This window comes from Podarcis erhardii (assembly GCF_964252035.2).
Source record: "Podarcis erhardii genome assembly, chromosome: 2".
NCBI lineage: Eukaryota > Metazoa > Chordata > Lepidosauria > Squamata > Lacertidae > Podarcis > Podarcis erhardii.
Window position 1 is genome coordinate 21,860,109 of NC_138498.1, and position 23,935 is coordinate 21,884,043.

Sequence of the window (23,935 nt, forward strand, 5' to 3'; positions counted from 1 at the left end):
GTTGCCAGGGTAGCGCCAGACATCTGAGACCTAAAATGGTCAAACCCACAGAGCCAAGCGTGTTTAGCTTCTCATGAACTGGCCATGTTGTGCGGATGCCTGATTATCGTCTTCCAAAACAACTACTCTATTCCAAACTTTAAAATGTAAAGCGTAATGCTGGTGGCCAACAAAAGAGGTTCAAAGACTCTCTCAAGGCAAATCCTAAAAAAAAAAGTAGTATAAACACTGAGAACTGGGAAACACTGGCCTGCGAGCGCTCCAATTGGAGAACAGCCTTGACCAAAGGTGTCATGGGCTTTGAAGACACTCAAACTCAGGACGAAAGGGAGAAACGTGCTAAGAGGAAGGCACGCTTGGCAAACCCTTACCATGATCCTGTCCGGAAACCTATATCCCCACTGTGGAATGAGGTGTGGATCCAGAACTGGCCTCCACGGTCAGAGGGCCTTCTCACTAGTGGCGCCCTCCCTGTGGAACGCCCTCCCACCAGATGTCAAGGAAATAAACAACTATCAGACTTTTAGAAGACATCTGAAGGCAGCCCTGTTTAGGGAAGTTTTTAATGTTTGATGTTTTATCGTGTTTTTAATATTCTGTTGGGAGCGGCCCAGAGTGGCTGGGGAAACCCAGCCAGATGGGCGGGGTATAAGTAATAAATTATTATTATTATCATTACTACTATTATTATTAGCCCCTCAAGTTTGCTGATCCCAGCAAATAAGAGACCCCACACTCCAAGCTGGTCTGGGGCTCTAGCAATGGAAGTGAAACCAGCCACCATTCTGTTGCCTAGTAATGTCTAGCAGAGTTTGGCCCAGACATCAGTGCTTGAAGTAAAGAACCTGCAAGGACCCTAGAAATCAAACAAGCTGAAAAGGTTTCCCTTTTTAAAAAGTCTTTATTGACATCATCGTTTATTTACATCGTTGTTTATGAGTCACCTTTTTGTCCAAAAAGGACATCCCAAGGAACTTACAGTTTAAGAACTTTTAACTTAGAAGCACCGCTGCTTTTAAAAAAAGAAAAAGAAATTCAGTCCATTAAGTGTTCTAAACCCAAGGACACTGGAAGATGTTACTAACCCAATCACAGTCAGAGCTTGACACCAAACCCATCTTTCGAACCGCACCCTAACCCACCATCTGTGGTCAGAAATTATATAAAGCCCCTCTCTGCCAACTATTTCCCAAAACTGTTACAGGCGTTTACATACAAAGAACGTAAAACACCCGCTCACAAAAATTGACAAATTGAGGCAGCTCATGACAAAGTCTTGCTCACTGGAATAATCCTTTTTACCCTTGGGGGAGAGTTGTGCTCTTGCTTGCAAAAATAGCAATTTAAAGCAATTAGGAATTGTTTTTAATTTTTCTCCTTTCTTCCCACAAAAGGTATGTTTCTTGCATACCATATTAGCGTATTGCCTTTTGCGCCAGTGCTTTGCAGTTCACTAGACGGTCTCGGAAAAGGAGGGGAGATTTCGGCTCCTGGTCCTCCCAGGCAACCCCACTGAGATTCAGAGTCCCAACAAGATTCATCGGTGGTCAGGGAGTGAGCTTGAAGGTAGCAGCTGGGAGTGGATCTTCTAAAGTTCAGAAGACAACAGAACACCATACGTTGGTTCTAAAGAACTTCACCACACTGTCTCTGTATCCATGTGTCTAGCAAGCAGACATCATAACCCAGACCTTCACGAGGGCAAAACCCTTTCTGCTTCCATGGATCGGGATGGGGTTGCAGAGATAGGTATAAAGTGCTGGTGGATAAAAACAAGAGCAAGAAGTGTTATGCAAGTGTTATGCAATGAGACACACATGGGCTAACCAGGAAAAAAAATTGTTTCTCTGCACATTTGACCCAGAACAGACTGGAGGAGGGTGGCCAACTACCCTGGGGAGAGCATTCCACAGACAAGGAACCACTGCAGAGAAGGCCTGTTCTCTTGTTGCCACCCTCCGGATCTCTCAAGGAGGCGGCACATGAAGGAGGGCCTCAGAAGATGATCTCAGGATCCGGGTAGGTTCTTACAGAAAGAGGCAGTCCTTGAGGTATTGAGGCGCAGAGCCGTTTAAGGCTTTATAGGTCAAAACCAGCACTTGGAAGTTCTACTGGATTACTGGCATGATGGGGCTGAGTTCATGCCATGAGCTCCTCTAAAAAATATATGCATCAATGCATTGATTTTGCGTTGCCACAGAGCAGCTTTGGCCATGCCTTTCCCACGCCAAGAGGTGGTTTGGAATTAAATGTGCCATGCATACAAACGTGCTTTGAAGAGAACATGTTTCTGTCAAAGGGAAGTTATTGGTAGGTGTCTACATCTGACCAGAAACAGGTTCTTCAAATTGCGCAACTGTATATGTGGCATGCAGCACATACACACACCCAACAGAACATTCACACCCAAGGCATGGTCTATGTGAGCACCAAGGGGGAATATGTTGAAAAGCTTCTCAAAGGCTGCTGCTCCTTTGGAAAAGAAATGCAAAACAGTTGATCACAACCCACCACTCAATTAATGGGCATGGGTTCACAAAGCAGAAGACTCCACATCACAGAGACTTGTTAAATGCTGTCCTATGCCCAACCTCACGGCCAAAAAGACAGGTGCACACATCTCTGCACTACCAATTCCCTGCAAAATACGTCAGGTCAAGTTTGCATTCTCGTGCTGTCGCAGCTGGAAATACAGCCTCTTAAAAGGTAAAGGGAACCCTGACCATTAGGTCCAGTCGTGGCCGACTCTGGGGTTGAGGCGCTCATCTCGCTTTATTGGCCGAGGGAGCCGGCGTACAGCTTCCGGGTCATGTGGCCAGCATGATTAAGCCGCTTCTGGCAAACCAGAGCAGCGCACGGAAACGCTGTTTACCTTCCCGCTGTTTACCTATTTAGCTACTTGCACTTTGACGTGATTTTGAACTGCTAGGTTGGCAGGAGCACTGAGCAACGGGAGCTCCCCCCCGTCGCGGGGATTCGAACCGCCGACCTTCTGATCAGCGAGCCCTAGCCTCTGTAGTTTAACCCACAGCGCCACCCGTGTCCCACTTACAGCCTCCTACGTGTGAATAAAAGAATGGCGAGGAGTCACCATTCATAATAAATAATAATAATAATAATAATAATTTATAATTTTTTACTATTTATGCTGGGACACGGGTGGTGCTGTGGTGTAAACCACTGAGCCTTGGGCTTGCCGATCGGAAGGTCAGCGGTTCGAATCCCCGCAACGGAGTGAGCTGCTGTTGCTTGGTCCCTGCTCCTGCCAACCTAGCAGTTCAAAAGCACATCAAAGTGCAAACAGATAAATAGGTACCGCACCAGCAGGAAGGTAAACGGTGTTTCCATGCGCTGCTCTGATTCGCCAGAAGCAGCTTAGTCATGCTGGCCACATGACCCGGAAAATCTGTCTGCGGACAAACGTTGGCTCCCTCGGTCAGTAAAACGAGATGAGCGCCGCAATCCCAGAGTCGTTCGCGACTGGACTTAACTGTCAGGAGTCCTTTACCTTTTTACCTTTATTTATACCCCAACCATCTGGCTAGGTTTCCCAGCCAGGCTCTGGAGACCTCCAGTCTGTTCACAGAGCTATAGGGCACTTAAGCTCTTCACAGAAGATATTCCAAGTCCTGGGAATGCTACCAATTGCTCCGGCTAAAGGCAAAGGACTGTTTTGCACGGGGCAGCTTGCTATGGCACGGCATGCAGCCCATTGGCAAGCTGCAATCCTTCCAAACAATTCTGTCTGGTGAGAAGCAGTGCTTCCATCGTGCGGTGGCACCATTCGGAAACCCGAGGAACAGCCAAGGTTTCGTGCCTATGTGCAGCAGAAGGTTGGGCAAACCGCTGTGGAGTACTGCTTGGTTCAAAAACAACCTCGTTTACCCCTTGCTGAAGGGGACTGGAAGACAGCACACAGCTCTTTGCTTCATCAAGCTGAAGCACACTGAGATGCTTACCATGGCATCCTGGACCTCCAGCATTTTGGCCACAGGCTCTTTGCATCGCTGCGCCGAGGGCTGCGTGACAGAGGCGAGGCGGGCGGTGTAGAAGGCACATTCATCATTTAGGCGTGCCTCGTGGAAGCGCATAGGTGCACTAAGGAGGTCATCCAAGCGCTGCTTGACTTGGTCTACTGGGGAAAAGACAGCAATGGCAAAGATATAATAAATAATAATATACATATATATTCATACATGCATGCATACATACATACCCTGCCCATCTGGCAGGGTTTCCCCAGCCACTCTGGGCAGCTCCCAACAGAATATTAAAAACACGAAAAAAACATCAAACATTAAGATATGGACTATTTTGTAATCAATGATTAATTGCAATTATTACTATAACACTTTTAAAAGTGTCCTAGCAGCAAATATTTATGGACTATGGCCAAATAGTTCTTAACACCTGAAGGACAGGGAAGACACACAATCAGAGCCAAGTGGAAAAGCAGGACATTTAAATTAATGTTATTATTTCAGATAGGATCCCTACCACACCAGATGTTGCCATACAGGGGAACCTCGGTTTTCAAAAGTAATCCGTTCCGGAAGACTGTTCAACTTCCAAAATGTTCGAAAACCAAAAACTGAAAGCGGAAGCCTCAATACAATAGGGAAACTCAAAACGGAAGCTGCATAGCATGTTCGGGTTCCGGAAATTGTTCAAAACCCGGAACAGTTACTTCCGGGTTTTCGGCGTTCGGGAGCCAAAACGTACGACAATGGAGGCGTTTGGAAACTGAGGTTCCACTGTAAAAGGATATTAATATTATCACTTACCTTAAAAAAAAATTAACATGAGAATCAAGTTAATCTATCAGGTCTTACCTGCGCTATTTCCACAGGACGACATGAGCCCGAGCAAAGGCATGGAGGTACCACTGCCGCTGGATGCCGGGAGCTGGACCGAAGGCATCCGAGGGATGGGGCAAACAGGTTGCTGGCTGGAGGTGGTGGCATGCGTTGTGCCAGGCTCACGTGCCATAGCAACAGACCCTGGCGCCAGCTTGCAGAGGTGTGGTCCGGGAGACGGCACAGGGGTAGTGAGACCAGGCTTGGGAGCCTCCTGGGCAGGCGAGCAGTGATCCGACAACAGTTTGTGCAATTCCCCCAGCGCGGGGGCAATGTCGTGATTGATGCCGTCATTCACTTCCTGTTGCAAGAGCTGAGCAAGGAGCTTGATGCGCTGGGGGAAGAAGAGGACAAGGGCTGAAACGGGGCAGGTAACTCTAGCTCAGCTGCTCGATAGGCTTCATCTTGTCTACGGTGGGACCCCCAGGCTGAAAGTAAACCAGACCTCCCAGAATGCCAAAAGCTACCCAGGGGTCAACAGGGACTGAGATGTTCCTTTGCAGCCATGAAAGCTAAATAATCCCCCCCCCAAAAAAAATGTATGAAAGCACAATTTGTGCAAAACCGGATGCTGTTTCCAATGATTCCAAGCTCTTGCAGTAATAATAATAATTATTTATTATTTATAGCCCGCCCATCTGGCTGGATTTCCCCAGATACTCTGGGCGGCCCCCAACAGAATATTAAAAACACGATAAAACATCAAACATAACAAACATCCCAAAACAGGGCTGCCTTCAGATGTCTTCTAAAAGTCAGATAGTTGTTTATTTCCTTGACATCTGATGGGAGGGTGTTCCACAGGGCAAGCGCCACTACCGAGAAGGCCCTCTGCCTGGTCCCCTGTAACCTCACTTCTCGCAGGGAGGGAACCACCAAAAGGCCCTTGTAGAACACAGTGCTTCCGTTACAGCAGACTATTCTGATCCAACAGCTGCCTGCTTTTCCCTCTGCAATGCTCTCAGCTTCACCACCCACACCAATCCTACCAGTACTACAGGTAAAGCCAGAATTAGAACTTCATCCTTCTATTTCTTTGAAAAAAGTTTATTTTCCATCTTTCTCCAACCGCCTCTCTGCAGTAAACTCAACCTCACAATAGAAGAAAATTCAAAAGTTTGAAATGTTTCAGAAAACCACAAAAGAGAATGGTGTTAAAAGTAACCAGAATTTATCAGAATTTCGTTATCAGAATTTGCAAGCAGGGCCGGTTTAAAGGATTAGCCGAGTTATGTGCTTGGAGCCAGTTTCTACCTGGGAGAAAAATTAACAAAGATGCTTACCTGGAGTTTTCCCATTTCTGGGGTGATCACAGGAACAGCTGCCACCTTCTTTGCCGATGCTGCTATCTCATCCTTAAAGAGCCGCACAGCAATGCTTTCCTGTGAGAGAAGGGAAAAGTCATCTCGCCTCCCTGGGTTTCACTTCCACCCCACCAAAGCTACCAACCATCGAGAGGGCAGGTGAGGACAAGGAAAAAATGGGAAAGATGGCAGGATCCCAAACCTACTGCTCCCTGCATGCCAGTACCAACAGGCATTCTGGCTATATTCTAGGAACCAATTCAGGAGTAGGCTAAAGTTTAGGGAGGAAAAAAACCTACAAAAAGATATCAAGCCGGAAAAATGACCATTGCATACTTGGGTTTAGCAAGTCTGCTGCTACTGGCAAATTAGGCAGCATGCATATAAAAATATACCCCATTTTACAAACATTCAAAGCCGTAGCCAGGAGATATGCCTTTGAGCACCTCATAAAAATGGGAAGAGGAAATAGAAGACCTTCCCCATAACATGTCCTCCATATCTTTACTATTGTGCCCTCCTAGAACTGCTGCTTGCAGTCTACAGATGTAATGCTGCAAACACCTTTTTTAAAAAAAACTTACACAAAATTAGATCTGACAAATAATCCTCACAACCTATCTTACATGGGGAAGGGGGGCAGAATGCATGATCTGATTCAGGGTTTCCCAAACTTGGGTCTCCAGCTGCTTTGGGGCTACAATTCCCAACCGAAGTGTTCCGGTTTTCAAATTTTTATGGGGAACTGAACATCCAGTGCAAACGGACTCCCAGAACAGATTAAGCTTGGCGCTTTTGTTTTTGCTATTTATTTTGTGTTTTTGTTTTTGAGGCTTTTTCAGTTATTGTTTTTTTATGATTGTGTGGAACCCAGTTCAGCTACTGACTGATTGATTGTGTGACTGTGAAAATGGATAAAAGCCGCCCCCCTCCAAACAATGACTATCATCAGTGCAGGTAAGAAAAAAATTAATTTTATTTTTTATCATCTACAATACGGTCTTATTTATTTTATAGTACAGTACATTGACTATTAGGGACACAGGTGGCGCTGCGGATTAAACCACAGAGCCTAGGACTTGCCGATCAGAAGGTCAGCGGTTCAAATCCCCACGACGGGGTGAGCTCCCGTTGCTCGGTCCCTGCTCCTGCCAACCTAGCAGTTCGAAAGCACGTCAAAGTGCAAGTAGATAAATAGGTACCACTCCAGCGGGAAGGTAAACGGTATTTCCGTGTGCTGCTCTGGTTCGCCAGAAGCGGCTTAGTCCTGCTGGCCACATGACCCAGAAGCTGTACGCCGGCTCCCTTGGCCAATAAAGCGAGATGAGCGCCGCAACCCCAGAGTCGGTCACGACTGGACCTAATGGTCAGGGGTCCCTTTACCTTTTCCATTGATTATTGCTTGCATTTTATGGATCAATATTCCCGTTAGATAGTAAAATTCATGTTAAATTGCTGTTTTAGGGGTTGTTTTTAAAAGTCTGGAACAGATTAATCAATTTTGCATTACTTTCTATGGGAAAGTGCACCTTGGTTTTGGAACAGACAGATTAAATTTGAGAACTAAGAACTCAAACAACAGAAGCTGCCAGACTAGAAAGATTTACAAATTGCTAAGAAACCACATACAAGGCGTTCTTAAGCAGGTGCTCAAGCATAACTTATTAAGTGACCGGAATGCATCGGAGCAACATGAATACAAACAGCTGCTCCCATGGGAAAGGGCTCAGAGTTTTATCCACATGAATTTACCCATGCCACAGCAGTGTCATCCTCCTTGGAGTCCACAGAGTCCTTCAGTGAGGTGATCTTGCTTGCCAAATTAACCTGGAAAAAGCAAAATGGACAGGGGGGTTTTTTGGTACCAATGGGTTTCAAACCCTGCTACGTTTTTACTGCCAGCCTAGTCACACAGCCAGGAATTACTTTCTAGTTCTACAACCAAGGAACCTTTAGGGGAAAGTAAGAGAAATCAAAATCCTGGGAGCATTTTTGTAAGTAACACACACCAAGTTACCACAATCCCACAATACCTCAATCTCTTTGAGCTGAGGCTCAAAGAGGGGAAATTTTTTACACAGTATAGCATACCTTCAGCAGCAACTCATTGCCACGAATAACGCTGAAATACACGTGCACACACTTTTGCATTTAAAGAAAGAAGCAAAAAATCAAGTACATGGCAGATGAGTTTGCTGGTGGGCAAAAATACAGCCTCCATCTAGGATCCCCACCCTCCAGAAAATATAGAGTAGGGCTATGCACCCTCATGTATCATGTGCTGCTGTGCTTGTGAGCCCACTGAGGAATCTGCCCGCCATAGCAAGATGCTGAATGAGTAAGAATGGATAAGGACTTGCAACAACATTTTGCAGTGTTGAATGACCCTATTCAGGATGCTGCATTTTATTTTCCTATTCCTCACCTGGTCTTCCGCTTCAATCCCCGGTCAATCACTCATCATTCCGCAGCCACCGAGCATGTTCAGTCTTCGTGGGGCTGTTCCACCAACTCTTTAGGTTTGTTTGTTTTTCCTTTTTGTATTTCTGCCAACACTCGGGCTCCTTTAAACCTGCTAACATGTCTTTCTTGGGCACCTATGCTGCTGTTTTGGCCGTGCAACGACCCCAGAAAACAGATTGTCTCAAGTATATACAATGCCTATTGCACAACGGCAAGTCTTCTGACTTACCCAGGAATTGGTACGGTCAGTGGGAACCAGGGATCTTTTAAGAAGTAAAAAAAGCAAAGGACCCCGGGACGGTTAAGTCCAGTCAAAGGCAACTATGCGGCGCTCATCTCGCTTTCAGGCCAAGGGAGCTGGCTTTTGTCCACTGACAGCTTTCTGAGTCATATGGCCAGCATGACTAAACCGCTTCTGGCGCAAGGACAACCGTGACAAGTGCCAGAGCGCACGGAAACGCTGTTTACTTTCCCGCCACAGCAGTACCTATTTATCTACTTGCACTGGTGTGCTTTCAAACTGCTAAGTTGGCAGGAGCTGGGACAGAGCAACGGGAGCTCCCCCTGTTACACAGATTCGAACTGCCAACCTTCTGATCGGCAAGCCCAAGAGGCGCAGTGGTTTAGACCACAGTGTTGCCCGCGTCCTACTTACTAAAGATTCCAATACCTGCTCACAGAAGTAGGAATGGGACATTTCAGAGGGTTTTTGGTAAAGGACTCTCAGATAGTTCATTTTCTGACCATTTTTAGAATATCAGTTCCTGCCCTCCTACTTGGTTTAGATAAAACATTGGGCACCCACCTTCTTAGCTTTAATGCAGGAAGAAACAGGCACCCGGTTCCGTATCCAGGGACTGCGATGCTGGTCCAACATAAGAGAAAGTATTCAGAGGATGGCGTGATGGGAGTCACAGTGAATAGCAAGGCACATAACTTGAAAAACAACTGCATCCTTCTGCCCGGACACTGAGGTCCAGCGCCGAGGGTCTTCTGGTGGTTCCCTCGCTGTGAGAAGCCAAATTACAGGGAACCAGACAGAGGGCCTTCTCCGTAGTGGCACCCGCCCTGTGGAACACCCTCCCACCAGATGTCAAAGGGAAAAATAACTGAGAAGTGAGAAGTGAGAAATGAAGTTCAGCTGATTAAGAGAAAAACAGAGAAACATGACAACTATTATTATTCACTACGAGCCTCTGCGAAAGGGGCCAGACGGTCAAAACACATGAGAGTGGGTTGAGAGTCAAGCATTTCTGGGGAGCTTGCACCATAGCTAGTGGGCTACCACAGAAAAGGCCCTATTTCCCCAGTTGCCACCTGCTTTACCTCCATAGCTAGTGGGCACCTAGAAAAGGGCTTCTCAAAATGATGTTACTGGCCAGACAGGTTCAAAAGGGCACAGGTAGGGCACCCTGGGTACAAGGCATATAGGGCTTTATGTTTTCTGTGGGGGTTTTTAACCCAAACTGCCAGTTGTGTCTGAAATTACACAGGAAGCCAGCACAGATATTTTTGGCATGGGTAATATATGTTGCCAGCAGCAGGGATGATGCACAGTCTGCTGGTTTCAGACTATTAAGCCCAAGACAATAAAGGATAGGGCTGGTAACTAATCTCTGGTCCCAGCCCACCAGAGCTACATTTCCCTCCTGTTTCACCCCAGCAGCGTCAACACAAACGGTAGTTTTCCAGGACATGCCCATAGCTAGCTAGGAAGTGGATGCACACTTCTGGGGGAGACTTTTAGCGGCAGGCAACCTCGCCAACCCTGAAGCACAAACCGAGGATTGCGGGGAAGCAATGGGAACCCTCCGAGCTAATCCATAGGGGGTATGGTCAGCAGCTGAACACCTTCCGCCTGGTGTGTTGGCTGGCTGGGCTCCAGAAGCTTCCGATTTTTGCTGACCTGCAAAGTGGGACAAAAAGGGGGGGACGGACCAGTTATATTATTTTATGATTTTCAGTTTAATACATTTCAATAATTTTATAATCATTTTAACATTTCAAACTCAACTTCCTACCCCCTCTTTCTGTGCTTCCTTAAATTTGTTTTTTCTATTTTCTGCATATTCCAAATTAACTTAATTTACTCATTATTCATCTACTTTAAACGTATGCTCTTATAAAACTGTAGGTTATCACAATAATCCTGTCAATGTTTACAGTTTATTTGTAAATATTCAATAAACCATTTCCATTCTTTCATAAAAAGTTTGTCGTCTTGATTTCTTATTCTTCCAGTAAGTTTTGCCATTTCTGCATATTCCATAAGTTTTTGTATCCATTCTTCTTTCGCTGGGACTTCTGCTTCTTTCCATTTTGGGGCAAGTAACATTCTTGCCGCTGTAGTTGCATACATGAATAAATTTCTATATAGTTTGGGTAGTTCTATCCCGATAATTCCCAAAAGGAAGGCTTCTGGGTTTTTTTACAAACCTTATTTTAAACGTCTTTTTCGATTCATTATATATCATTTCCCAGTAAGCTTTAGCCTTACTACAAGACCACAACATATGATAAAAAGAAACTTCTTTCTCTTTACATTTCCAACACTTATTTGATTTTGATTTAGGAAAAATCAATGATAAGCCATGTGCTTTGATACCAGGAACTTGCAACTCCAAGCAGCCACGAGGAGGACAAACACCCCAGCAACTCCTCTGTTAAGTATACCTTTAAGACGCTGTGTGGAGCGGCAGGACACACGCCCAAACTTTTCCGTTGAGCGCACACTCGTGCAGGGCAATGGCAAACAGACACTTTCCCCCTAGAGGAAAAGAAACAATCAGTTTGCAACTCTCAACAGTGCAAGCCTTGCTCCCAGAAGGTCTCCCCCTACCCAGCTATCTCCCCAGGGTCACTCTGTACACAACTAAGAAAGTACTTTTGCAGGAAGACTGTGGGGAAACTGTGTTGAGCAGACAAAGAATCCAGTAGCCAGCCGGTGGTGGACCAGTGTGCCCAACTGTTTTCATATCCATTTAGACTGGGGAGGGATCCTTTTTTAGCCTAAGGGTCACTTTATTATTATTACTAGTAGTATTAGTATTAACCTTTGCGATTAACTTGCCTAAGATTCAGGACAAAGTGCCACGTTTCAGAAATCCACCCCCACCCCACCCCCGACAATTTCGCCTTTAAAATCCTGGTCATGTCCTGGGAAATCCAGACATATGGATTCGACTGGCCAGCTAAACCAGGTGAGGGTAGGGCCCAGGGCTCAGCAAACTTTTCAGCAGGGGGCCGGTCCACTGTCCCTCAGACCTTGTGGGGGGCCGGACAATTTTTTTTGGGGGGGGGGATATTAACAAATTCCTATGCCCCACAAATAATCCAGGGATGCATTTTAAATAAGTAGACTCATGTAAAAACACGCTGATTCCTGGACCATCCGTGGGCCAGATTTAGAAGGCGATTAGGCCAGATCCAGCCCCCGGGCTTTAGTTTGCCTACCCATGGGGTAGCCGATGGGTCTCAAACCCCCAGTGAGTTAGGGACTTTCCCTCCATGCGAAGACAGGCTCTGGTGTATTGAGCAGATGAGACCAACAGCGGGCCCAACAGACAAGAAGGCAGTTTCTGCATGGACTACAGAGGGAAATGAGGGGTAGATGGGACTCATTAGCCTGGGAAGGTAGCCCATCTAGGAGAAGGAAAACTCTGATCCTAAACCTCTACTGCCTTGTGGGATTTCTTGGGGAGAAGAAAAGGCTAAGGAGTAAACCCTACACAAATCCAGAGGAGAATCCCTAAGACGGTTGGATGGCGCCTTGTACGCCTCCTTCTGGCAACTCCTGCAGCCCAGCTGGTGCCCGATGTATTGCTCTGCTTTCCTTTGGAGGTCTTGTCGTCTGGGCAGCCCAGGACCTCCATGAACACTGCCCAGGCTTCTGCCCCAGGGAGGTCGCTTCGGTTCTGCAAACATAGTGGCTTGATTTCACCTCCAGAGGCGCACTCTATTAACTCTCAAGACAGATGGATGCCAACAACAGCAGCAAGGAACAGAGCAAGGTCCCACTTGTTGTATTCCAGAATGCCAATGGGCATCCTCAGCTGTTTCACACCAGACACCTTCCTTGGGATTGTTCCACCAACCCTCTGGAGATTGCAGCTGCCTCTTGCCACCTGAATGCCCACCTAGGAGCAAATCAGCACCCAGGAAGTAGAGGAGTGTGAGAGGAAAGCACATGCTGCTGGGACAGTGGAAACTGGGACAGACACGTGGTGACAGGGAGGGCACTACAGAAATCAAGACCTCCAATACTGTACTCTGCTCACCCTAGTGCTCAGATCGGCAGTCGCCCTTAGGGCCGAATGGCTCACGCCGATGTTCAGCAGGATGCTAGCTTTGGCAGCGGGATCGGGCACAAACCCGTCATCTGCAAATACAAGGGACAAAGTTGGCAAGCAGGCAAGCAGCCTCACCATTAGCTCCTGCTGTTCACATTCCAAAGGAAACCAAGAACAGCTCTCTGCGAAGCAGGTCACACAGCCTTTATAACCAGTTTGGTTTTGCTCTGTGTTATTCCCACTTGCATGCTTTGTTCTCAGCAAGACATGAGAATTTCATGAAGCGGCAATTCAGGCACTGTACATGGAATGCCAACTGAAGGTAAGGAATACGGCTGAGACCTTTATTATCAAAATGCACACGCAAGCTCTATCAGTTTTTGACTTTCAGTTTTTGACTTTCATGCTAATTAGGGCTGGGTGATATATCAATAGATCATCGAAAAGCAGTTTGAAGTCTATATTGTGATATCCATTTCATCATCTTTAAGCTTACAATACAACACAAATAGTGCTGTGTGTGTGTGCATGTGTGTGCGCACGTGTGCGAATGCGCCATGCAAAAATCACAATGTGGGAAAAACTGAAGCCAGACGATGCTTCTCTCAATTCCTGCAGCCTCTGTTAATTCTGATGGCTCATGTGGGGGGCAGCGAATCACAAGAATGGGAAAAATCACAATGCAGGAAAAACCATGAAGCCAGCCAATGCCTCTACATAGCTCCATCCTTATTTCAGACATTGTAATATATCAGTATATCTCGCTGGTGATATAACATGAAGTTGAAAACCAGGTATCACCCAGCCCTACCATTTGCCTCCACATAGCTCCATTCTAATTTCATACGTTGTGATGTATCGGTATATCGCAATGTTTAAATGGAGATATTTTGCAATGTTGGAAAACAGAATATCTCCCAGCCCTACTGCAAACGCTTGCCATCAAATTTTTATCTACACCCATAGTGGGCAAGAATGCAAGCCTGTTGGTGTGCTAAAAGGGGAGTGTGTGCTGGATTTTGGACAGTGCTGTGACGAACATATTCTTACGCACGGCATAGGCACTTGAGAAGTGGTTCTGGCTGATGGCACTGTGCATGAATCAGCTGGGAATAACAGCGTGTATGGTTTTTTTTACATTTTTTACATACAATGTTAGGTTAGGAAGAAATAAAAAGGGGGAGTGGGGAATGGTGAGTGGGGTGGGGTCAGGTGGCAATGCTTCTATTCTTCTACTTAGTGTACGTGTGGGGCTTTGCGTCAGAGTCACATGTATGGATTCTCTTGTTGTATTTCTTTGGTGGTGAGAGAGGTTGGGGGTGTATGTTAACAGTTTAAACACTAAATTGTCAAATGCATTACGCGTGCCAAGTCTGGAAGATAATCTATTACCCGTATCATGTATTGTGAAGCAAGGGTTCAAAGTATCTTTCTCCAATTCAGGTCATACAATAGGAGAAGGTAGGGAAAGTTGCTACAGCTTCACTGAAAAATGGCCGACTTGTGTTACAAGACCAACCAAGCTGTGAGAATGAGTCTGAGGCATGTGTGAACGCTGAGGCATGTGTGAACAAAGCTTTGCATAATGTATGCAAACACCCCTGTCCATGTGTCTGGATAGAAAAAAATGAGTGTGGTCACTCACCTTTCCATGGTGTCCCTGTGATTTCCTTCCTCCCAGCTGAGTTGCTGTTTTAAGAGCAGACAGGAATGAAAGGTTACACAAGCCTCAAAACAGCCGACATATGTGGAACACCTGTCTGCTGGCACCCCCCTTTACAAGGACACAACAACTATCACACACACACACACACACACACACACACACACACACCGTGGATTTATGCTGGGATGTATTAGTGGCAGAGGGTAAAGGCACGATTCAGAGAGGAACAAGTTGCAAACTTTTGCATTCTTCCCATACCTACTGATCAAGGATGAAAGACACTCTGTAACCTTGGCTGTAGACATCAATCTGAAATGTGCAGGCAAGGTGAGCATCTTCCCGAAAGAAGGTGGAATACAGAAGAGTTGGAATGTAGGACTTTGCTGTGGAAGCGAGAAGGGAGATGGGGACCCTACCTACCACCACCACCCCGAGAAATATTGGGCAAGCAGAACAGAATTTTTTATTCGATGTGCCTTGTGGCTTCACAATACCCTTGCGTTTCACAAATGATGCAAGCTGCCGCCCCAACTGAGCAGCCAGTTCTTTCCTCACCTTTGTGTTGCAATGCCCCCCTCCACCGTGCCGTTCAGACCTTCTGCCTCGGGCCTGGGGGCAGAACCTTGGTGCTTGCCCACTCCCGGGTTCTCCGTGGGTCGGCTTGGCTTCACCACCTCCACCTGAAGCAGACGTCAAATAGAGTCAGAGGTGCAAGGCAAGCAGCCCCCAGGCACTATTCCGGAGGAAAAAGGCACAGCGCCAGGCAAGACAGCATTCACGCAACAGGACTAGCCATACATACAGCAGCGTAGCTAGCTGCTTGGGCGCCCAGGGGGGCGTGGGCACCATGCACCGGGGGGCGAAGCACTGTAGTGCAGCTGAGGGGGAGGCAGCAGGTAGACCCAAGCCCCCCACTGCCATTTCGGGCAATGCAGAGCCCACGTCACACCCAGGAGAGACGCGTGGCTCGGGCGCAGTAAGTGCCGCCCCCCCGCAGTATGCAGTCCAGTACACACACACACACACACACAGGGCTACGTCTCTGCATACAGAAACACGTTGCCAGGTAAAAGGGAAGCCTATCAGCTTTGGGCAGGGGGTCATAGGTACAGATACTGCTGTCCACAGACCTCGCTATCAATGCACACTAAAAGGTGGAGTTGAGGACAGTCCTCTAATAAAGTCTGTATGAAAGGCTGAACAATTATTTAAAAGTGTAAGAAGCACAAACAGCACCAAGGGTAATGTGTGTTCTTAGGTGTGCTAGCAACCGGGAATGGATGCAGAAACAACTAGAACTACCACCTTTCAAAACATGCTGAAGTTTTCCTCCCCTTAATACCCTGGAGAAGGAGTTAAGTATTCTAAGCCGTTTGTGTGCAACACACACACACACAGAGAGAGAGAGAGAGAGAGAGAGAGAGAGAGAGAGAGAGAGAGAGGCCCTCCCAGCAATATCCACTGAGAAAGTGCAATGATTCCTTCAAAATGCTGCTGCATCTGGTGCCACTTTGGAACAATAATTTTAGTGGAACTGCTCAGTACCCACTTTGGGCAGGACTTCCAGTGAGGAGGATTTAGAGGTTAAAAAAAAAGTCTGGATGGCTGGTCAAGTTTGCATCCATTGCATTACATCCTGATCTCCCACCCTACCTCACGCTTAGAGGACACAATCCCAATTCTTGCTTGCCAGGGGCTCTTCCAACCACAAGCCTACACATTGGTACCTCGGAAGTCGAACGGAATCTGTCCCGGAAGTCCACTTGACTTCCAAAACGTTCTGAATCCAAGGTGCGGCTTCCAATTGGCTGCAGGAAGCTCCTGCAGCCAATTGGAAGCGTTGCAAGGTGTTCGTTAACCAAGGTACGACTGTATGCACTTATTAGCTAGCACAGCAGCTCCAAAGCAAACATCTCCAGAGGCAAGTTCAACCTTTTCACACCTTCCCAAATCCCAGCATTCCTTGCCAGGGTTGCCACCAGATTGTCAGAGAATATGAAGAAGAGCATCAGTTACCTACCCGAGGCCCAGGGTTCTCAAATGTAGCCGACCGCATCTTAAGCTGCTGAGTGTTCAAGGACTGTGGCTGATTCACATCTGTTGCGGGACAAGAGAGTTGGGTTGTTTTTTTTTTAAGGAAACCGGGGGGGGGGGGAGAGTTTCATTTGTCATTTGAGAGCAATTTCTCTACACCCATAAGTGTTTGTTTTGAATATTTCAAAGTCCCACCAGATTGCAAACACAAGGAGCTGCATGAAGACTCTGCCTGACCGGACCCTGTTCTCCCAGGTGCCAAGAAAGAAACCCAACTTCAGTTGTACCTTTTGAAGTTGATCTGGAGATGTACGACATGCGAGGAAGATTCGCGGCAGGAGCCCCTGTGTATAACGATCCTCGACCAGTCTACAAGGAGAGAGAAATGGAAGTCCAGCATTCCCAAGAAAATGAAGTCCAGTATTTCCAAGTTACTGCAATGCTAGGCCTGTTTCCCCACATTACAGTCACCAGGACCCCATGCAATAGCTTCCATAGCTTTGAGAAAATGGCTAACTAGAGCAAGGCATGCATCTAGGCTGGATGGGCAGGCTCAGACCCAAGACAGTGTAAAATCAGGACAGAGTTATGCTTAATGGTTGTGTGACTTTAGCACCAGCATGGAACACCTTTCCCAATACGAAGACGGACTACTTTGTTCACATCCCTATGGGCCAGCCTGTCAGTTCTCGCTATTTATATAACGCTTCCGACAAAAAGTTGTTAAAGATGCCTTAAGAACAGGTTTCGACAAACATTTCAGGAAGCCTAAATGCCAGCACACAAAAATGAAACACAAGTGCACAACAGCACAGCACTGAAGCCGAAATCATAAGTCAGAATTGAATCCATACACAGACACAGACAGACAGAAGCAGATGGTCAAGCAGAATTTCCGTCATTGAAAGCTCCATCTCGTGAGCTATAAGGGCAGGGTCGGACCAAGACATTTTAGCACCTGCGGCAAACCATGAAATGGTGCCCTGCTCCATGCCAGGAAAGAAGGGATGGGAGAACGTCTACATCAGGAACAAGAGGGAATATGGCATCCATTGCCCCTGTCAGTGGCAGACCGGGCAAGTCTCAAATTTCAGCTGTGTGATGAAATTTCAGCCCTGTGAGACGCCAAAATTTGGCGATCCCACCTCTTACCCTCCATAGTTCAACATAGCGTGCTCCATCGTTCTAAATCATAGTTGTGGTGCCCTCTGCAGCACCCTCGAGGCTCCACATCCAATGTGACCAAACTGGCCGCGCAGTTGCCTTGCCTTGCCTTATGAGTGGGCCCGCCCTGTGGAAGATAAACTAAAGACCTCCCTAAGCTCAGAGCTCTTGCCCAGAGCAGGGGAGAGACCCTGTGGCCCAACTCAAGATATTGTTGAACTCTCAACTTCCACCAGCTCCTGGCAACCTGCCCACTGGACAAAAATGAAGTTGAGGGGAGCCCAGTGGTATTTGGATGGCCACAGGTTCTCCACCCCAGGCCTAGAGGTATAAACTACGTACATACATGCTGGATACATGCTCTATTCCAGTGCTCCCCAAACTTGGGTCTCCAGCTGTTTTTGGACTACAACTTCCATCATCTCTAGCTAGCAGGACCCGTGGTCAGGGATGATGGGACTTGTAGTCCAAAAAACAGATGGAGATCCAAGTTTGGGAAAACCTGATCTATTCCATTTCAACACAGCAGACAAGCACACGCCACACAAATGCACAACAGCGCTGATGTATACGGTAGAGACTTACCCCAACGATGGTTGAGCATGCTCTATTCCCTCTTAAAGGAACTCGTCCGGCCAGGCTGGGCTTGTGGGCTGCACTTACCATGTGGTTTGTCAGCCCTGTGTTGGACAGGATGCTAGCAAGAGCCGCTACATCTGGCACAAACTCAACTGTGCTCACTTCTGCAAGGAAAAAAAAATGTTTGGGGATCATATCAGCAGCACAGAGAAGTAGGTAAGTGTAGTCGGTGGTGATGGGTAATCCAATGCGGTTGGTCAACCCACATACCTCAAAGCTGGTCTCCAAAGCTCTGAAATATTCTCCTAGCCCTGCATGGGACGTGTCCTCAAAATGGCAAGAGCCAACTCCAAGAATGATACCAGCATCCCCAATAGAGGATTTAAGTTTAAGATCATCCAGAGTATAGTCTGTCACAAGCAAACAGCATGGTACAGTGCAGAAGGAGAAACTAGGTGTTTATGCTTCTTTTTTACAGACTAAAAAATGGGTTAAAATAGGATAGAGATCATTGCAGGTTGAGAAACTGTTTTAAATCTAAATAGCTGAAGCAAATGAACACAGGGAGCTATTAGAACCACCTTGCTGTTTATTCACACTCATAGGTTGCCTGGTAAACGGCCCAGTTTGATTCCTCCGTCAGATATCCCAACTTAAGAAACAAACCCTTTTTCCACTTGAGTAGCTTCATAAAAAAAGGTAAAGGACCCCGGATGGTTAAGTCCAGTTAAAGGTGACTATGGAGTTGCGGCGCTCGTCACACTTTTCAGGCCAAGGAAGCCGGTGTTTGTCCACAGACAGGTTTTCCAGGTCATGTGGCCAGCATGACTAAACCGCTTTTGGCGCAACGGAACACTGTGACGGAAAACAGAGCGAACGGAAACGCTGTTTACCTTCCCGCCACAGTGGTACCTATTTATCTACTTGTACTGGTGTGCTTTCGAACTGCTACGTTGGCAGGAGCTGGGACAGAGCAACAGGAGCTCACTCCGTTGCAGGGAAGTTGCATTAATCCACTAGTTAAAACCCAAACATGCAATTTTGTTTTCCCTTCAAAGACATCGGGTCTTTCAAAACCAGTAATGAGTCTTCTCAGCTGTGATCAGCCGCAGTTTAAGCACCCTGTTGCACCTTTACTTGTGTGTGTGTTTCCAGGTTATCCTTGTAAGGAACAGAGCATAGTGGCACATGCTTTTTGCAGTAAAACAGTGAATATGCAGAAAAGGCTGATAGCCACGCAACCACCCTTTCTACCTCAAGATATTTATTTGGGCTACATTAGAATCAAGGGCTTTTCACAATGACTCTAAAGCAGCTTATTTTTACCAACAGTCATCAGAGGCAGGTTAGGCCAAGACCACCTAACAAGGATATAAAACAAGGTTTTCTGCATCGAGCGCTGTATTCCAGCTAGCCATCGTCCCCAGGCGGAGGTCAATTCACCTCCCTTACATTTTATGATTTAGCAAGCAGCAGAGCCCAAACAACCAGAGCTCAGCCAAAAACCCATCAGCATGGACCGCTCATTCTATCAAGCTAAGGCCAATCGCAAAACATGGTTCACAATGATTCATCTCTGCCAAAAACGAAACAGCAGCAGCACACTAGGAAGATCCTTTGCTGTCGTGATCAATACCTTTGCCATTGAGCACGCGACCTTCGTTCCTGTGACCCGATGTGCTCAGATGCATCTCTCCCAGGGGTTCTCTAGAAAGGATCTTGGGCATTAACCCAGATGCAGGATCCACCACAGCAGCATCAGATACTAAACCAGAGTGAGGCATCTTGCTCATCTCGATCCCTTTCCTCCTCACATTGGACGGACATGTCTAGAGAGAAAAGATAGAAAAGGATTCTACTCGTTCCAGTGCTATGTTCCAATCAAAAGGCTTGTTGCCATTCAGGAAAGGGCAACCGAATTCTGGAAGAGGGCAAGTTTGGGGAACACTGATTTAGATAAAAGGCAAGGAAAAGGAGATGTGATAGCTAACTAGACAGATAGATAATGATTATGCACGCATTGAAAATTTGGGAGGATAAAAGTTTTTCTCCCTCCCTCATAAGACTAGAACTCGGAGGCATCTGATGGAAATGAACAATGGAGGATTCAGGACAGACAGAAGGAGGTACTTATTCATTTCCACAAGAAGCAACGATGGCCCCCAACTTGGAGGGCTTTAAAAGAGGATCAAGCAAAGTCAAGGAGGACAAAGCTATTGACGGCTACCTCCAATATCAAAGGCAGTACATTTCTGAATACTAGTGGCTGGGAATTGCAGGTGAAGAGAGCACTATTGTGCTCATGTTCTACTTTCAGACTTCCCATAGGCTTCTGGTTTGTTGCTTTGAGAACAGAATACTGGACTAGATGGGCCATTGGGCCTGATCCTGCAGGGCCGTTCTTATGGGGAATGCTGATAGCCCTTTACTAAGGCTGTACATCAGAAGTGTTTGGCAAGGAAAGTGCTCCAAAACAGCAAATGAGGATGCAAGGACTGGTTTGACAGACTAAGCGGGGATAGGATCTAGAAATGGGAGATCAGCACAGGGCATTTCCGACTGCTGAAAATTCTACCCAGGTTTCTATTTGCAGCCTTCGGCAGCTACCACCCAAGCAGATTTCAAGCTTGTTCTGAAAACCTCGAGGGCTAGAAACCATTTCATTAAAAAGTGAATACCAGCACTGAAAGAGTGAGAGGCTGCAACAAGCAGGATGCAACACAGGTAATTTTCTCAAATCGGAGAGGGAATACCTAGCCTAAGCCAAAGGCAGCTCCACCACACTCACCTGCTGAAGGTTATTCTGTGGCTGCTGCCAAGACTGCTTCACCTCTCGTGGGATTCTGTTTTTGCGCAGCACTGGGATCTTGCTGCTGCTCAGGGCACCTGCAGTAAGCGATGCCCTTTTCTCCCGTCCTTCTCCTGCAGAGGTCACAGGAAGGGGCAAGACTTCTTGCAAGTTTTCCTTCCCAACTCGAGCCATTTAGAATTCCTGTGCTGATCCTACGGTCGAATCCTTTGTGGCAGTATTTGCACCTATGGGTAGGGGAGAGAAAAGGCTTTTGAAGCAAGGAAAGAGAGAGAGAGTGGGAGGCACAAGGAAGCCACCCATGGGGCAAGACTAATGCAAATACAGTGGTACCTCAGGTTAAGTACTTAATTAATTCCGCTGGTCCGTTCTTAACCTGAAACTGTTCTTAACCTGAAGTACCACTTTAGCTAATGGGACCTCCTGCTGCCGCCACGCCGCCGGAGCATGATTTCTGTTCTCACCCTGAAGCAAAGTTCTTAACCAGAGGTACTATTTCTAGGTTAGTGGAGTCTGTAACCTGAAGCGTATGTAACCTGAAGCGTATGTAACCCAAGGTACCACTGTAATACTATTTGTTCCCCACAACAAGTGCTTGGTTTGCTGTTTTTTAGCTGGAGAGCACAGCAGGCTAACTGTAAGCCTTCAAAAGCTTACTGAAGAGCTTTAACACAACCAGGTACCCAAACTGGACTAAATAGCAAACTGTTCCTTCCTTTGCCAGCTGTCACCTGGCAAAATTCTTTCAGCAGGCTGTTAATACAAGGTGTGACCGGGAGCTTTGGTGAATGGTCACAGAAATCAGACAGTGAGAAATATTCGAACATACAATCAGCTTCGGAAACCCACAAAATGCTCAGTTGTGTACGGAGATGAAGCTGTAACTCAAAAGATAGTGTATGAGTGGTTTAAGCATTTTGGTGAAGGGTGGCAAACCATTGAAGATGACCCTCCGTCTGGCAGACTGTCGATGAGCAGAACTGTGGTTAATGCCAACAGAGTTTGTGAGTTATTGATGTGGGATTGGCGTTTGTCCATCTGAATGATGGCGGAAGAATTGCACATTCCACAGGAAATCGTTACTGAGCTTACTGAGTTGTCCCACCCTCCATATTCTCCCGATCTGGCCCCACTGGATTTCTTTCTTTTTCCAAAACTGAAATCTGCACTGAAAGGGCACAAATTTTCCAATATTTCACACGTCCAAACTGCTTTAACAAGGGAACAGAAAGCAGTATGAAAAAGAGGACTTCTCCAAAAGTTTCCAACGGTTCTACGGATGTTGTCAATGGTGCACTGTATCAGAGGAAGCCTGCTTTGAAGGCCTAGAAGGTATGTATGTACAAATATTTCTCGCTGTCCGATTTCTGTGACTATTCACCGAACTTTCCGGTCACACCTTGTAGAAAAGGGAAGAAAAACTGTGCAGGGCCACTAATTGTCGGCTCTGTTAAGCAGCCAGCTATCACCAATCAGCAGTCATTCCATCAGGTTGCAGCAGAGGAGGAAAGGAAAGTTTTGTTGGAACACTTCATTAGAACAGCTGAGAGACGGGCAACTTTGTATCCAAGCTTGCTTATTTCCTCCTCCCTCATGACCCATTTTACTTCAGTGCTATGATTTTTATAGATTGCAAGCCCAAGGGCAGGTACTGCCATTGTTCTTCTTTTTTTTTAGTGATTTGCAAGCTAGTCTGGGAACCTTTCTTGGCTGAAGCACGGAATACAAATTCCTTCTTTAAATGAATAATTTAAATAAACTGCTGGCAAATTCCCTCTTGTTTGTGAATATTCTATAACAGCTGCACCAAGGTAAGGTCCAGGAAGCTTCACCAGTAGCAAACTAATATCCTTTAGCACATTAACGTACACCTAGAGACCCCAAACCAACGCCACAGGCCATTTTCAGAAGGCCATCCAAGAAGAGGAATGGGAGGCAAGGCAAGAGCTGGTCTTGTTCAGGGCCATGGCATCTTTTGTATAATAATTTATTATCAGCTTCCAATTGCAATAACCCAATAAAAGCCTGATTGTCACAATACCAAATTATAATACAATCAATGATGCCAATTGTTCAGATGCCAAATTGTGTTATTTTGTCGTCGGCCCTCGCCCCCCGCATGCTAGAATGGACGGTTTGATCATTTACTTGAACTCTGCCTTCCAACAACTGATCAATTCCAATGACACACCAGTCAGAATAACGAACCCTTAATACCGCGATTTTTTTTTTTTTTAGCGACTTCCATTGGCGTTTAACGCATCAAATAATTTACGGTCCTCCAACAAGAAGTGATGGAGAAAGTCAAACTCTCTCTTTCCTTCTTCACGCGTGCGGCTATATTCTTCTGTAATAATTCTGCCTTTGGCGTGACGGCGGGCGTCCGGGAAAATCCGGCAGCGTGGCAGCGCCCCCCCCCCCGCTGGCCCCTTCAAACTCTTCGATACCGAAGAACCAAAGCTCGACTCGCGGGCCGCCTACCGAATCCCGGAGGCCAAACGTTTCGCAGGACGCTCCGGAGCTCAGTCAAGGCTTCCATTCAGCCCCCTTTCCTTGAACCCCGGACCCTCTTCTCTCCCCCCCCCCCGCCCACCTGCCTCCGGCCAACTCCTTTCCTTTCCTCCTCCGCCGCCGCCGCCGCCGCCTCCTTCTCCTCAGGCGAGGCCGTTGACGCGCAGCCATCCGCCTCTCCCGCACCAAGTTCGTAAAGCAGCGGGACGAGCTGATTGGCCTCTCCGCTCCCTCACGTGGCCCGGCGGAAGGGGCGGGGC

At 46.9% G+C, this 23,935-nt stretch overlaps 1 protein-coding gene across 4 annotated transcripts; it reads right to left on the bottom strand.

Annotated features, from left to right (window-relative positions):
* Positions 1-1,445: 1,445 nt before the first annotated feature.
* TROAP (trophinin associated protein) lies at positions 1,446-23,913 on the bottom strand. Of its 4 annotated transcripts, none has more exons than XM_081849663.1 (17): positions 23,758-23,913; positions 21,144-21,391; positions 19,992-20,184; positions 18,362-18,519; positions 16,900-16,981; positions 16,599-16,675; positions 15,134-15,258; positions 14,558-14,601; positions 12,901-13,001; positions 11,297-11,390; positions 10,405-10,529; positions 9,429-9,488; positions 7,913-7,987; positions 6,140-6,238; positions 4,833-5,190; positions 3,960-4,132; positions 1,446-1,759 (listed from the first exon to the last, which is right to left on the bottom strand). In XM_081849663.1, the coding sequence occupies exons 2-17, from the start codon at positions 21,336-21,338 to the stop codon at positions 1,694-1,696; spliced, it is 2,025 nt and encodes a 674-aa protein (XP_081705789.1). In that variant the 5' UTR covers positions 21,339-21,391; positions 23,758-23,913; the 3' UTR covers positions 1,446-1,693. The 4 variants fall into 4 exon arrangements, with proteins under 4 accessions (XP_081705789.1, XP_081705787.1, XP_081705788.1 ...); XM_081849661.1 differs by having other exon boundaries at positions 3,960-4,135; XM_081849662.1 differs by lacking the exon at positions 23,758-23,913 and adding an exon at positions 23,646-23,698 and having other exon boundaries at positions 3,960-4,135.
* Between the last annotated feature and the right edge of the window lie 22 nt (positions 23,914-23,935).